The 13,780-nt window shown below is 54.8% G+C and overlaps 1 protein-coding gene across 3 annotated transcripts in view; it reads left to right on the forward strand.

Moving 5' to 3' along the window:
* Chchd6 (coiled-coil-helix-coiled-coil-helix domain containing 6) overlaps positions 1-13,165 on the forward strand; it is a 242,474-nt gene extending 229,309 nt beyond the window's left edge. Inside the window, exons 8-9 of one of the 3 annotated variants that reach the window (XM_010636346.3) lie at positions 10,632-10,767; positions 12,953-13,165. In XM_010636346.3, the coding sequence (XP_010634648.1) occupies positions 10,632-10,767; positions 12,953-12,958 (142 nt within the window). In that variant the 3' untranslated portion in view covers positions 12,959-13,165. The remainder of the gene's footprint in view (positions 1-10,631; positions 10,768-12,952) is intronic. The other 2 variants (XM_010636348.3, XM_010636347.3) reach the window with 2 other exon arrangements.
* Positions 13,166-13,780: the final 615 nt, after the last annotated feature.

Raw genomic sequence — 13,780 nt, forward strand, 5'->3', positions numbered from 1 at the left:
AAAAATCTATTAAAAACCTAACAAGTTTGTATTGCTATTTCCAGTTCCAGCACACAGGAATTCATTATAGCCTTCCCTTGTCCCTGCTTAGAAATCCCACTCAGGGAGCAAGTGACCTGGATCTTGCTGTCTTTGACATATATGTGCGCATGTGTTCAGTGAGCTTTGATCCTGTGTAAGCCGTCTGCCAACCATTCTGGCTGCTTCTCACCTGTGTGCCCCAAGCCCTCCTACAGGCCTCCTCTCACCCTACCACATCCAGCTTCTTCTAAGACGGGAAAAGATGGCAGAGGGGGAAGGCTGTCATCTGTCGTTTCGTGAAAACAACCCAGCGTCCTATGGTGACTTCATTTAGGTGAGAATTGGGATCAGAGGCAGAGTCCCCACTTTGCCCTGCATGGCTGTGGGGAGTGAATCCAGGGCTCAGCTTCCACGCCTTATGTCAGTTCGTGTCAGGGGTCTTGCAGACTCCAGGAGCCGATGGTGATTGGTGCTAGTGCTGAAAGAAGTCCCTTCCAAAAAAGCCAGGATGGGGCAGGTTTGCTGGGTAGGTGCTTTCACCAAGTCCTCGTAGCTTAATGTCCCTTCTTCCCTGGGTGATGTCCGGGTCCTAGAGGACACCCTTGGACTCCTCTGGTGTCACTGACAGGACTAGGGTGTGGACTAGCACCCTTTCGACTCCTACAGGGTGAAGTAGACCCAGGGCTGATGCGAGTCCTGCAGCTCCAGGTTCTGAGTGTGCTCAGGGCAGACCCGGAGGGGACGAGCTCACCGAGGGCCAGCCTCTGCCCCACTCTGTACCGGGATCTGTGCATGTTGAGTCCGTGCGTGAGATGGCTGCATTCCTACAACCTAAAAATGGTGTTTCACAAAAATTAACTTAGAACGATCACAGACCCAAATGTTAAGCACAAAACCATAAAACTCCCAGAAGATAATACAGAAAATCCAGATGACCTTGCATTTGACAATGACTTTTTAGATTCAAAACCAAAGGCATAATCCACGAAAGTAGGAACTGAAGTTGGATATAATTAAAAAAAAGAGTGAGGAGGGGTGGGTAGAGGAAATAGGTGACAGGATTTCCACTGATCCTGAGGTCTGGCAGTGCCGGTGGTATTAGATCTGATGGGGATGAAGAGTAAGTGGAGCTTTGGAGTCTTAGCAGCCCACAGAGGACACCATGAGAGAGAGAGTGGCCTCCTAGGCTGGGTGTAGAGGGTACTAGTAACATTAAGGAGCCCAGGAGCACATCAGGAAGCCTAGGTGGCTTGGGTTTCACAGCACAGAGAAGCTCAGGAGGTCAGAGTTGGGGAAAGGGCCAACCAGACGCTGAGGGCACCTGCAGGGGAGCTGGTGTGGTCAGGACTGGCACCCAGACCCAGCTTTAAGTGATTGGTAAGAAGTTTCTGTCTCAGAACCCTCTTGGCTTCCCATCCTGTCTTTAGGGTGACAGCCCCCCACTGGAGCACATGCCACTGCAAGTGCCTTCTTGCCCTCAAAGGAAACCAGACGCCCAAGCCTAGGACCTTGGCCTGGCAGGCCACACTGGCGCTGCTAGTGGCTGTGGGGGTGGCTAGGGACCTAGACTGGCAAGGAGGTTGTGTATGCTCCTTGTTTATCAGCCTCTGGTGATGAGTGCCTGGCTGCTGTACAGGCCCCATCCATGTGGCTGGGGAGTGAGAATGAGCCCCTAGGATAGTGGGGCTAGGGCTGGGTTGGGGCTAAAAGAGGGACCCATCTGGGCTAGGAAAGGCGAAAGGAGGGAAGTAGGGCACAGCTGGCCCAGGACAGATGCCTGCCTGACCAGGGGCTGAGTGCATGGCTGGGGTCAGCCTGGCAGGTTGCAGGCTTATACCAGATTTCAAATGCATGTAGTGTAGCAGATCTGGCCTCTACCCCCGGGGCTGTAGCAAAGCAGAGCCCCAGTGACTCTTAATTATTGATGCCCTCCCTACCTCAATTTATTTATGGAATATCTTCTTCCTGCTCAGGATTCTGTGCGAACCTGTAGAAACCCAGGTAATAAACTGCGGTTCTTGCTTCCAGGCCTGTTGTCTCATAAGGAGACAGCCCTTGAATGATCTCTTGGAGGTTTGAAGGCCAGGGAGACCACAGGGCAGGAACACTTTCCCCCAGTGGCAGGGGACAGGAGGTAGGACCACAGTTAAAAGTGACACTTGGTCAGATTCCCCCAGGAAGTCTGTATAGGCTTGTGCACCCCTGAAGGGAGGTGGGGCAGGCCAGGGCACATGGGACATTCTGAGAAGATGGCCCACAGCACTTCTCTCCCCACCAACTCACTTAGCTACCAGGGCTGGGAGTAAATGATTCCAGGGCTGGAGGGAGAAGCAACGGAAGAGTGGCCTGTGGGCCCTTCACAACACAGTGAACCTGCAGTGTGTTTATACACAGCTGCTGCCCCCAGCACCACCATCTCTGCAATATAGTGTCAGGCTTGAGCCCTAAGATAGCAGGGTTCCTTCCAGGCTACCTGCGGAGCAGCTGTACAAGACACAGCTGGGTTCAGAAGAAGGCAGCAGCTCCCTCAGAGCTGGGACATGTGGCAGGAGCCAGCATGGAGCTGGCGGGCACAGCTTAAGGACTTTGGGCTTGATTCCACCTAACAGGCACCACAGAGGGCTGAAGAATTCTAACCCAGGGACTGATTCATGGTCCAGCTATTTTCAGTCATGCTGGTGACAGAGTGGGAGGGCCAGAGGGAGTAGGGGGAACATCAGGAATCCAGGGTGGAGCGGGGTAAATCACAGGGGTCTGAAGTAGGGCAGGGGGCTGGAGAAGTGAGAAGAGGTTCCTGAGAGAGTTAAGAGCCAAGTGAACACAGTGCTACCTGCACTTTCCAGACCCCAGGAACCTCCCTGTGTGTTGGTCACCTGCCTGGGCCACGCCTTGCTGGCACACAGTGTGCACCCTCCTGTGCACCCACAGCAGCCTTCACTCCTGTCTGTACCTGTGGCCTCTACCCCGTGAAGTCCAGCCCCTGTTAGGTGACCCTTTGCAGGCCAGGTGTGCATGAGTAGTTGGCTGGACAGAGTGATGATGTCAGATGATGGGGAGGACTGTGCTGAAGACAGCCTCTGGGGACCGGAGAGAAGGGAACAGATGATTGAGAGTTGCCAGCAAGCTGCTGGGCCCTGGGGACAGGAACAGAGGAGGTGGCCAGCATAGGCCCAGAGAGGAAGTGCGTCACACTATTTGGTGTGAGTTGGGAGACAAGCCACTCTGTAGCTTCTGGCACAAAGGGCTTAATGTCGGATGCAGGGGCTCACCGAGCCATTAGGGGAGTTGCAAGTCAGGCACTCAGGGAGCTGGCCGCTAGATCTGTCTCCAGCATAGTAGCTGATGTTCTTGAGAACAGGCAGAGAAACTGCTGAGTTCCATCTAGCCAGCTTCATACCCCAAGCTAGACAGGTGCTCCTAGGAGCCCTGGGGGCCACTGAGAGTGTCTCAGCATGCCAGGGCTCAGCACGCCGTGGCTTCCCACCCATCTCCCCTGCACAGCAGGGCTCCCTTCCCCACTGGTGAAGTTTCATGCACACCTCACACTGGTGCAGTCCCGCTCTGTGTTTCTGGTGCTGCCAGGAAGACTTTCCAGGATGGCAAGCTGACTTCATGCCCTGAGTCCATGGCGGTATTTCTGGGGCCAGACACACTGGCAGGTGGCACCCATCCAGATACAGTGTGACCCCTGGGAGCCATTCTGGCTCCTTCGAGGCAGTAACCCTGGACCCCTGTCCTGCACACATGCCCTGGGCAAGGACTACCTGCTGTTGTGTGTTCTTTCCTGGGCTGAGGGACAGGTGGGCCCAGAGACAACCAGAGGTGCAAGGATCTGATATGCTTGGGTATCCCCAGGAGGTGGCCACCCATGGTCTTCAGGCCGGAGGCCACTAACCTCCCCAGGCTGGAGTTCAGAGGAGCCTGGTGCCATACCAAGGAGCTGCCCCCCTGCCTCGAGCCTTGTGGTCCTGGGCCACTGCAGATGGCTGTGATAGTACTCATCCTCAGGGAGAGGTTCCTGGGGGCAGGGCTGAAGTGCTGCCTTATAGGGGTTCTGCTTGCTGTGAGCACTTGGGAAATTGTTGCTGAGTGAAGGCCTGGTATTCACCTTCTGTGGCTACAGCGTAGTTCCAGTCTGTACTGTGGAGTTTCTCACCAAAGAAGGCTTAGTGACAGAAGCTGAGGTGACAAGAGCACTGCACAAAGGACAGTGGCTTTGGTGAGGGGAATCTTGGCTTGCAGCAAAGTGTCCTCGTGAGGTTGGCTGGGCAGAGCTGGTCTGGTCTTGGGACCATGGGGACAGCAGGACTGAAGCAGAGCTGAGAGAGCGAGCTAGGTGGTACCCCAGTGCTTGGAGAGTACCTGCTTGGCATGGCTTTAGAAAGACCCCTCCATTTATGTGGCACAGAGCTGGGCTGCCCAGGCAGACTAGAGGAGGGAGACAAGAGGCCAGGAGGGGACAGAGATTTCCTAGGGGGAGACAACAGCAAGGGTTAAAGTGCTGGAGTATTGGAGGGGTGGGACTGAGCCTTCAGCCCCCTGGGGCAGCCCCAGGCAGAGCACAGCCACGAGGGACCTGAAGGTCTCTTGTCAGTATAGTCCTCAGACACCACAAGCCTCTGTGACCTGCTTCCATCCTCCTCCCCAAATCCCAGAAAGCTCCAGGGCTGGGCCCTTCCACACATCCAGGGGACTCTTAAGGGAGGTGGTCTTCCTTTCACTTTTTCTAACAAAGGAACAGAGACAGGAGTAGCCCTTTCCCTGTGTGTGTGTGTGTGTGTGTGTGTGTGTGTGTGTGCGCATGTGTGTGCACGCCGGCATGCTCATGAGAAAGGGAAAGGGAGGATGTCCCAGAGACTCCCATGTAGGCAGCCTATCATGCGTCCATGAAGCTGTGACTGTCCCTTTTGTGTCCCCATCTCCCCGGAGCAGTGCACTCCCTTGGTGCCCTCGCTCAGCTGCAGCTCTCTGATAGCCTCTCTACTGCCTGGGGGTAGGGGGAGTGGGCTGATTGCGATCCCGAGTGGCATGTTGATCGATGGCAGGATCTCCGGGTTCCACTTACCCAGGCTGAATGGCACTTCATCGATAGCAGCCAGTTAACCAAGTCCTTAGTTACCAGCTGGTCTCATCAGGCCTCAGCCCTGGCCTCGGGTTAGAGCAAAACCCTCTTTGGAGCAGCTAGATTGGACCTGACGAAGATGAATGTCTAATGCACTAGGAATCTCCTCACTGCTGCCTGTAATAAAAAGCCTGCTCTGTAGATGCACCCCCGCCCCCCGCTGATGTTGCTCTGAAATTAAATATCAGGAGGACATATAATAGCCCAATTCCACACCAGGCCAATATTATCAGATTGATGTCAGCAGTGATAATAGGAGAAGGATAAGTTGATGAGATTCCATTTATTAAATAAAATGAAGAGCACACACAGAGGGTTTGGGGCTGCACATGTGAGCAGCTGTGGGGTGTGCTCTGCAGGTGAGTCAGCTGGAGGCCAAGAGAGGTGCCTGGGTTTGCTCCCTAGTCCTCTCCCTGTGCCAGCAGCAGAAGCAGCTGTGCTGGGGAAGACGTCACCCAGCCCTGGCCAGCAGTTCTCCTCCTGACTGTTCTCTGTTGCCCCTTACATGGCCTGTGGCAGCTGGTCCAGCAATGTGTTCGTATCTCCTTTTCTCTGCCCAGGACCTTTGCCTGGGATGTCCCTCCCCACAAGAACAAGCCAGTAAGCTTTGGCCTTCATTACCCTGGAGCCCTGCATACCATGTGGTTTGGGCCTGATTTTCTCTGTCTTCTTTGTACCCTTTGTTGTCTCTTCTTGTGGGATCATATAGGCTTTTCTGAAGGTAGAGTGGAGCTAAAATGACACAGCCTGAAGCCAGACACACCAGGCCCTTCTGCCTCTGTTTTACTACATTGTGGCCTTGGCAAGCCACCTGAACTCTGGGTCCCTACTAGCAGAATGAGACAGTAATGCCAGCTCACAGAGTTGGTATGGATATTCCTAGGACCTAGCATGTGTTAGGCCTGATAAGATGGGTGTTCTTAGAATGACCAGTGCCATAGGCCTGCCCAGACACACTTCCAAATGGGCTGGAATGTTCTACCCCTGCTGCGAACTATGATGGAAATGCACCCTTTGTCAGGTCCCCTACCACAGCCTGGTCCTCACTTTGATGTCCCAGCATAGAAAACTTCCTGGGAAGCAAGGAAGGGCCCCCTCCCCTTGATCATCAGGTAAACCAGGACATGGCTGTTCATCTCTCAGTGTAGATGAGGCCTCACACGGGCAGGATCAGAACTCTGTGCAGAGATTGGCAGAGAGCATAGCACATGGTAGGTGCTCACAGACATGCAGCAACTATGACTCAGGCCATGATTCAAAAGAGGATATCACTCTTTGTTGAAAAGTGGACCCAGGGTGTGTCTGTTGCCCATCTGCCATTGTCCACACTGCCCCAGGGTCCCTCTTCTACTGTACATTCCTGACCAGATGGATTACCTAATCTGCTGTCACTAAGTACCACAACTCATGTGCCTTCAAGGGCCTGAGTCCAGACTCAGGTGTGGGCAGGACCAGGCCCCCTAACAGCTGCAGAGGGGCTTCTGCTCCAGGCCCCTCACCATACTTCTGTGCTGCTGGCGGTCCCTGTGGTCCTTGGCTTATTGGAGCATAGCTCTGTTTCTACCTCTGTCCTGAACAGAGGCCATCTGTGGGCCATTATAAGGGTGCAGGAAGGGCGTGAATATTGAGGAGACCCCCCAGAGTCTTGGTGGTGTGCAGAGGGTTGTCCCAGGTCTCAGCCGGGTGCTTTCTCCCAGCAGTCATTCTGGCAGTGCCACACACCTATCCACACTAGTGTCTGCTGGCGTAGAGTACAGGCTTGTGCTACAAGGCTAGACACTGCCAACATCCCAGTGGATGAGGATGACTCATTCCAGCAAGGGGCCACCACCATGAGGGACCTGGATTTCTGTCTTCCCCAGAGGGTCAGGGTTCTAGCATTGACCCTTTTACCAAGTCTGTGAGCTGGGTCTCTCCAGCCCAGTCTGAATCATGTGGCCCAAGTCTCAGGGCCCCAGGCCAGGTCTGAATTGGGTCTTGAGTGGCCTCGGCCCTGAGTTTAGAGGAAGAAGCACACTTGAAGGTCAGGTCCCACCCTGCAAGCCGACATCTGCTGCACACCTCCCCAAAGGCTTCTGTGTCTCAGTGCTTCTCCAGCAAGCACTGCCAGTAGCCACCTTTCTGTAAGCACATTCCACAGTACCCTAAGCCTGGCTCTACCTCAGTCTCCCACCCCAGCGGCTAGCACTAGTGACAGTGGCACTTACAACACATGCTGTCAAACATAAGCCAGTCCAGGCAGGCAAGGTCACCGGGCAGGCAAGATGCGGAAAATAGGGCCAGGGCTTTCCTGCACTGCCTAAGAGAGGCCTAAGAGACCAGGGACCCCACACACTGACTGGGGTGATGTGACCCCCTTCACAGCCACACAGATATTTGATCTTGCACGAAAAGGGCATCCTCACTGCAATGAACGGCCCTTGGGTAGGGATCTGGGCAGCATTCCGACCCTGGAAAGTCTACCACACCCCATGAGTACCTTTATTTATGCCCTTGAAGAGCAGCTGTTCACAGGCCAAGTGTTGCTTCAGATTGGAGCTGGTTTGTATGCCTGGTAAAGGGTGCGGGGGCTGGCTGCAGGGTGGCCTGGGCTGGGCAGCCCACACCTGCTTTTGTGAATGGCTTGACCCCAGCCCAGCCCTGCCTTGCCTTGCTTCAGAGAAAGCACTCATTTCAGGAGTGGTGCTCTCCCTGTCATATCCCATTCAGAGCCTCTTTATGGACAAGTGGGTGAAATTTCTTCCATTTGACATTTGCGTACTGTTCTGGCTCCTCACACTGTTTCTGATAAATCCCAGAGGAGAGAGACCTCTGCGGGCCCAGAGGTGATACTGGTGTGCAGAGGATAGATTTCGCCACGGCCCAGTTTCTTCTGACCTGGGAGCTTACTGGATATTCTGGGAGGTTTGCCCTCAAAAGGCACAGGGCCCTCATCTAGGCATCTAAAGCCACAGAAGGAGCGGGCAGGGGTAGGGATCTGCTGCGCCTTGCTCATCACAGCCCTGCAGAATAAGTGTCAGTGTCTCTGGTGTCCCTCTGAGAAGGCAGGGCTGGGGGTCAGAGCTCTGGCTCAGGCCAGGCCACCATGTCTCCACCTGGCCTGCCTGGGGCACTTTTGACACTCAGGTCAGGAAGCCTCATGCCAGTTGACAGCTCAGAACAGCTGTGCCTTTGCTGACCCCAGAGCTTCACCCCACCTGGTGTCTGCTGAGTGCCTGCTGGCTCTGCTCCCGGGCCGCGTGGTGCTAGAGCTGGGTCCCACTTCACACAGAGCTGTGCTGCAGAAGGGTGAAGAAGGTCCTGGGCTCTTTGAAGCTATATGTCCCAGTAGAACAGATAGGATACAAGACTTAAAGACACATTCCAGAGGGACAAAATGTAATGAAGGCAGAAGAGGAGAGACTGGTGTGCACAGGACATGAAGCAGCATGGAACACTCGCCTTGAACAGAGAAGGAGTAGCACCCACCTTCCCAGGATGGGGGCCAGTGACCTCCGGGGGCTCAAAGGGGGCCTAAGCACAGCAGGACCAAAGCAGGGGTGCAGAGAGTCCTTGCAGAGGCCAGATGCCACCATGTGGTCTGGCTCCAAGGATGCACTATGTTAAAGGACCAGGCCTGGACACAGCCATGCTGGAAGACTCTTAGATACAGAAACTGAGCCATTCTACCAACACTCAGAGGAGATGTAGCGTGATCCTGTGAACCCAGCTACAAACTTGGTGCAGATGCTTCTGCAGTGGCAGCGGCAGATGGACACCAGGGAAGGGAGCCTCCAGGCACCAAGAGCCAGCGATGCATCCAAGGGCCATGTGTCCTGCATATGCGGACAGAGGTGATGCAGAGACAAAACCCCCATGTGTCCTCCTCTGAAAGGGGCTCTTTGGGTGTGGAGTAGAGTGTGGACAGGTGTGCAATTTCAGGGCTGGAAAGAGTGGAATGGAAGGTACCGGCAGCGGGGCAGGACTGGACCTCGGTGGGTAGCCACAGCCCACTGCTGAGCTAAAGCGCCCCTACATGCAGGGTCTTGTTCCCTAAGCCGCTGTGCATTCTATCGCTTGCTGTTCCTACCCGATGAATTTGGTTTGGTTACGTCATCATAAGATAATAATGGTGCTGCTGCATCCCAGGGTTGACGTCCTCCACAGCCACGTGTTTTAAACATAGAGGTGGGGGTGGAAGAACAACAGGCTGACACATCTCCCCTGCACATGTCTACTGTACAATGTGCTCAATACCCATCCTTCTATTGCTAAGAAACTTAAGGGACGGCTTTCTGCCTCTCCGCACCTTCCTTCTGTGCCCTCCGCCATGATGGGTGTTGGATTCTGAGCTGCAGCAGGGTACTGGAAGGCCACCTGCACAGTGGTGAGCCTGTGCACACACGGCCACAGAGCCCACTCGGAGGGCAAATCAGGGGAATAGGGTGACCCAGATGATGGAAATACACATGTCCTCCTGCTTCCTGGCAGCGTGTGCTACAGGGCTGCAGTGCGGAGTGATGGGTGTGTGTGTGAGCACTGCTGTGTGCACAGAAGTGAGTGTGTGTGGAGAGTGTGGGAGCGTGTGTCACAGGTGAGGGAGAAAAGCGGGAAGGGAGACAGGACTGGAAGAAGAATCCGGAAGGCGGGGAACCAATCCGAGATAACACCACATTTTGTTGTTCTTGTCATTTATTTTTGTTTCACAGTTTTTAAAAAGTAAGCATATTCATTTGTTATAGGTCCTAAGACTACTTTAATAAAGGAAGAGAGAAAACTAGTCAAGTATCTCAAAATATTTCCATGGTTATCTCTGAGAAGTATGAGTCAGAAAATGTTTTATTTCTTTTTGCACATTTCTCTGGGTTCCCAGTTTTCCCTGTTTTATATATTTCATTTTGAAATCGAAAAAATGGTGTTGTGTGAGAAAATGATTGCTGGGCGTGGTGGCACATGCCTGTAATCCCAACGCTTGAGAGGCTGAGGCAGGAGAATCACCATGAGTTGGAGGCCAGCCTGGCTACATAGTGAGTTCAAGGCCAGCCTGAATTGCAGAGCGAGACCCTGACTCAAAAAACAAAGCAACAAAAAACAAAACAAGATTATGAACACAATGTGTGTACATCCTGTGGTTATAGCCCCTGAAGGTGGCTGACCTGGATGCAGCCAGCAGGGCCATCTTGGATGCCAGGTCCCCAGTGGGATCAGTGCCCACCAGACCCCTCCTGGCCTCTGGAGGCCTCAGGCTGCAGTGTGGCATGGAGTGCTAGACCTGTGGCCCAGTGCCTGACGCCTGCGTCATGTGAGCCTCAGCTCTCCCAGGGCTGGACCCCACTGTATCCTCCGTAGCCCCAGATGAACCCATGGGTGCTGGTGGACTTCTGGGGCTTTGCTGGCCTCTGGCACCAGCACATCAAGTGAATGTGAGCTTCTTTGCTCCCTGCCCACTGGGGAGCAGCCTGACCCATGCTGGCACCTGAGCCAGCCTGCCTGCTCTTGTCACCCACAGACCCCGAAGGGTGAAGCCCGTATGCTCAGGGCTGCAGGCCCAGATCCTTCGCTGCTACCGTGACCATGCACAAGAGGTGCTGCTGTGCTCGGACCTGGTCAAGGCCTACCAGCGCTGTGTGAGCACCGCCCACAAGGTACGGCTGCCTGCCTTGGGCACAGGGCCCTGCATGTACCTGGAAAGCTTACTCAGTCACCTCCTACTTCAGAGCCTCTGCCTGCTGGCTCCCACCCCAGACTCGACCCAAGGAGAGGCGTCATCCTCCAGGGGCACCCGTGTGCTCAGACCCCCTGCCTTTTTCAGTGAGTGAGGACAGGAGGTCGAGTGAGGCGGGGACAGCCCACGAAAGGAAAAAGAGTGGACAGAGCAGGTTCTGGGCTGAAGGGGAGCCTGAGAGATGCCCAAGCCTGCCCTTGCCCTCTGGCCCTACAGTAGCTCCTGTCCCTCTTCTCCAGCTGTCTGTGGCTGCTGTCTTTTCTGGATGGTTCTGTCCTCCTGCCTAGACCCACTGGGTTTTCTGATGCTGTAGTCCACTCCAGGATGTAGTGTTTCAAAAAGTATAGGACAAGGCTGTCTCCCTCCAGTAAAGCTATTGCTTTGGGGAAGAGGGGGTAGTCCTGAGGATCAAACCTGAGGCCTCACACATTCTAGGCAAATGTTCTATCACTGAGCTATGTCCCCAACCATTTTTCTTTTTCTTTCTTTCTTTCTTTCTTTTTTTTTTTTTTTTTTTCCATTATATGGGATCAAACTCAGGACCTTGTATTTGCCAGGCAGGTACGGTGCCACTAGCTACATCCCCAGCCCCAGCCCTTTTCATTTTATCTTGAGACAAAGTCTCATTAAATTTCCTGGCCTGGCCTCAAACTTGTGCTTGTCCTGCCTCAGCCTTCCTAGCACCTGGGATTACACACCTAGCAGAAAAGCTTCTTTTACCAGAGTAGGAGACATGCTGCTTTAGGTGCCTCTAATGAAAAGAGCTGAGGTCTTTTTGGGTGGGAGAATGCCCTGATGGTAGAGCACTTTCATAGTGTGCCTGAGACCCTGGGGTCCATCTCCAGCACTACAAAAAATAAAAATAAAAAAGGCTGAGGTTAGAGAACGTGTTCTCTGGCTGTGTCTGAGGGCTCTCCCATTGACTGTCCAATCCTTCTGACTGTGCCCAGGCTGGGACTCCGCTCTGCCCGCTGGGCACAACCCACACCAGTGCCCCCCAGCCCAGTTGCTGCCCTGTGGGATGGGTGTGCACAGAGCCTCAGTCAGCCCTCAGTGTGAAGCCCAGGGTAGAAGCAGAGGAGGAGGGAGAACTCCCTGCCTAATTTCAGGACAAACACAGAAGGGGCTGTGCCAGCCCCACTAACCTTGGACAGAGGAGCTGGGTACCCATCAGGCGTCCAAGGTTTCTGTCCCACCTTAGACAGTCCCCTCGCCCCACCCCCACCCCATGTTCCCAGCCCTGATCTCTGTCCTTCCTCCTATCTCCCAGGTGTGGCAGTTCTCAGCCCCACTGCCCCCATGGTGTGTCTTTAACAAGCACGTCTCTCCTGTGTGTCTTCACTGCACCATTAATGATGAGGCAGGCAGAATGCAATAAGTGCCAGCATCTCTGGGGTCCAGAGCCCAAGGGACTCTGGGACACTTGCTGGCCCTCACCCTGCTGCCATCAGAGAGCACACTGGACATGAGCAGCTGGCCATGGCAGAGGCCAGCCCAGGTGCCTGTGCTGTTTGGAGCACACGAGTATCATGTCAGGACAAGGTGCTTGGCTTCAGCCTTTGCTCCTGGGTGCACGAGTGACACCCTATGCCTGAGTCACAGTGAGGCAGGAGAAATCCTTACCACCCTCTGCCGATCCCCACCACATGAGGCTCCTGGGGGCAAGAGGTAGGAGGACCCCAAGAGAAATTTGCTTCTAGAAGTAGCCAGATAACAAGGGACAGAGGCCTCTGTGGTGGAGCAGTTGGGTGGCCACAGAGCTGCTTCCCGCAACAAGCTCCAGGGACAGCTCAGACACTCCAGAGCAGCCCAGGCCCAGGGCCGAGAAGCTGCATGGACTGTGCCAAGCTCTTAAAGCGAGGACGCAGGGCAGCCTCAGTGAGCAGAACAGAAGTGGAGTGAGTCTGTGCTGTGCCCCAGGTGGAAGAGAGCGGTGGGGCTTGGGAGCCCGTGGTGTCCTGCAGCTGGGATTGATATAAGAACATGTCCCTTGAGGGCCTGCATGCTGCTGGGCAGGGAGATGGGAGCAGGATGCAGAGGCCACTGGGAGCAGAAGCACAGGAGGTGGCAGGGGCTGTGACTGAATTCTGACCTTTCCTTTGCAGGGCTGAGGAACAGCCACTACACCTGGCCCTGGGCACCAGCTTGCAGCTCTGACCAAGGGACCAGCCATGGGATCACAGGCTCAGACCCTGGGCCACGCCACTGTGCCCTGCCCCTTCCCAAGGGCACCTCATATCCTCTGAGCTTGGCTGCCATGTACTTAGGAAACAACATGCTGCTGTCTGAAAACAAATAAAGCAGATGCCTTTGTTTTCAGTCATTCTCTCACTGGCCAACAGTCCCCGCTGGCTGCTCTGTGTCCAGCCCTCTGCTGCCGAGCTGAATGAGATGGGGTGCTCCCCTCGGGGAGTCCCCAGCATGGCAGGGGAGATGACACGAAGCCCATGATTATCCAGCCCAGCAGGTATGAGAGGGAGGAGGGAAGCCATTCTCCTCCCTGGGGTTGGGTGGGCTGGGGAGGTCCTGTCTGCCCTCGGGTGTAAAAGATGACCAGGGTAGCAGAGCAGGCCAGGCACTGGGTGGGGTGGAGCCTGGAATGAGGCCCCGTGTGGGACACAGCTGATGGGAGTAAACGGGCAGGCCGGGGCCAGGGTGAGGTGTGGGGTCCCGGGAGCTGAGTCTCCAGCAGGAAGTGGCATCATCCAGTCTCCCTGAGCCAGGCCATGCTGCCCTCAGTGGGAAAGGGACCCACACAAGATCAGCTGAGGGCACAGAGGGACAGGGACAGGGTGAGACTGATGAGCTCAGGTTGCCAGGGCCCTGGTCCTGGTCTGCAGGACCAGGAAAGACTCCAGATCTCCAACCTGGCTCAGCAGGGCAAGACTCAGAGACTGATGAGGGTGTTATACCACCTAGAGCTACAGCAAGGA

The sequence above is a fragment of the Fukomys damarensis genome, unplaced genomic scaffold, assembly GCF_012274545.1.
Source record: "Fukomys damarensis isolate Sample0158 unplaced genomic scaffold, DMR_v1.0_HiC HiC_scaffold_37, whole genome shotgun sequence".
Lineage (NCBI taxonomy): Eukaryota > Metazoa > Chordata > Mammalia > Rodentia > Bathyergidae > Fukomys > Fukomys damarensis.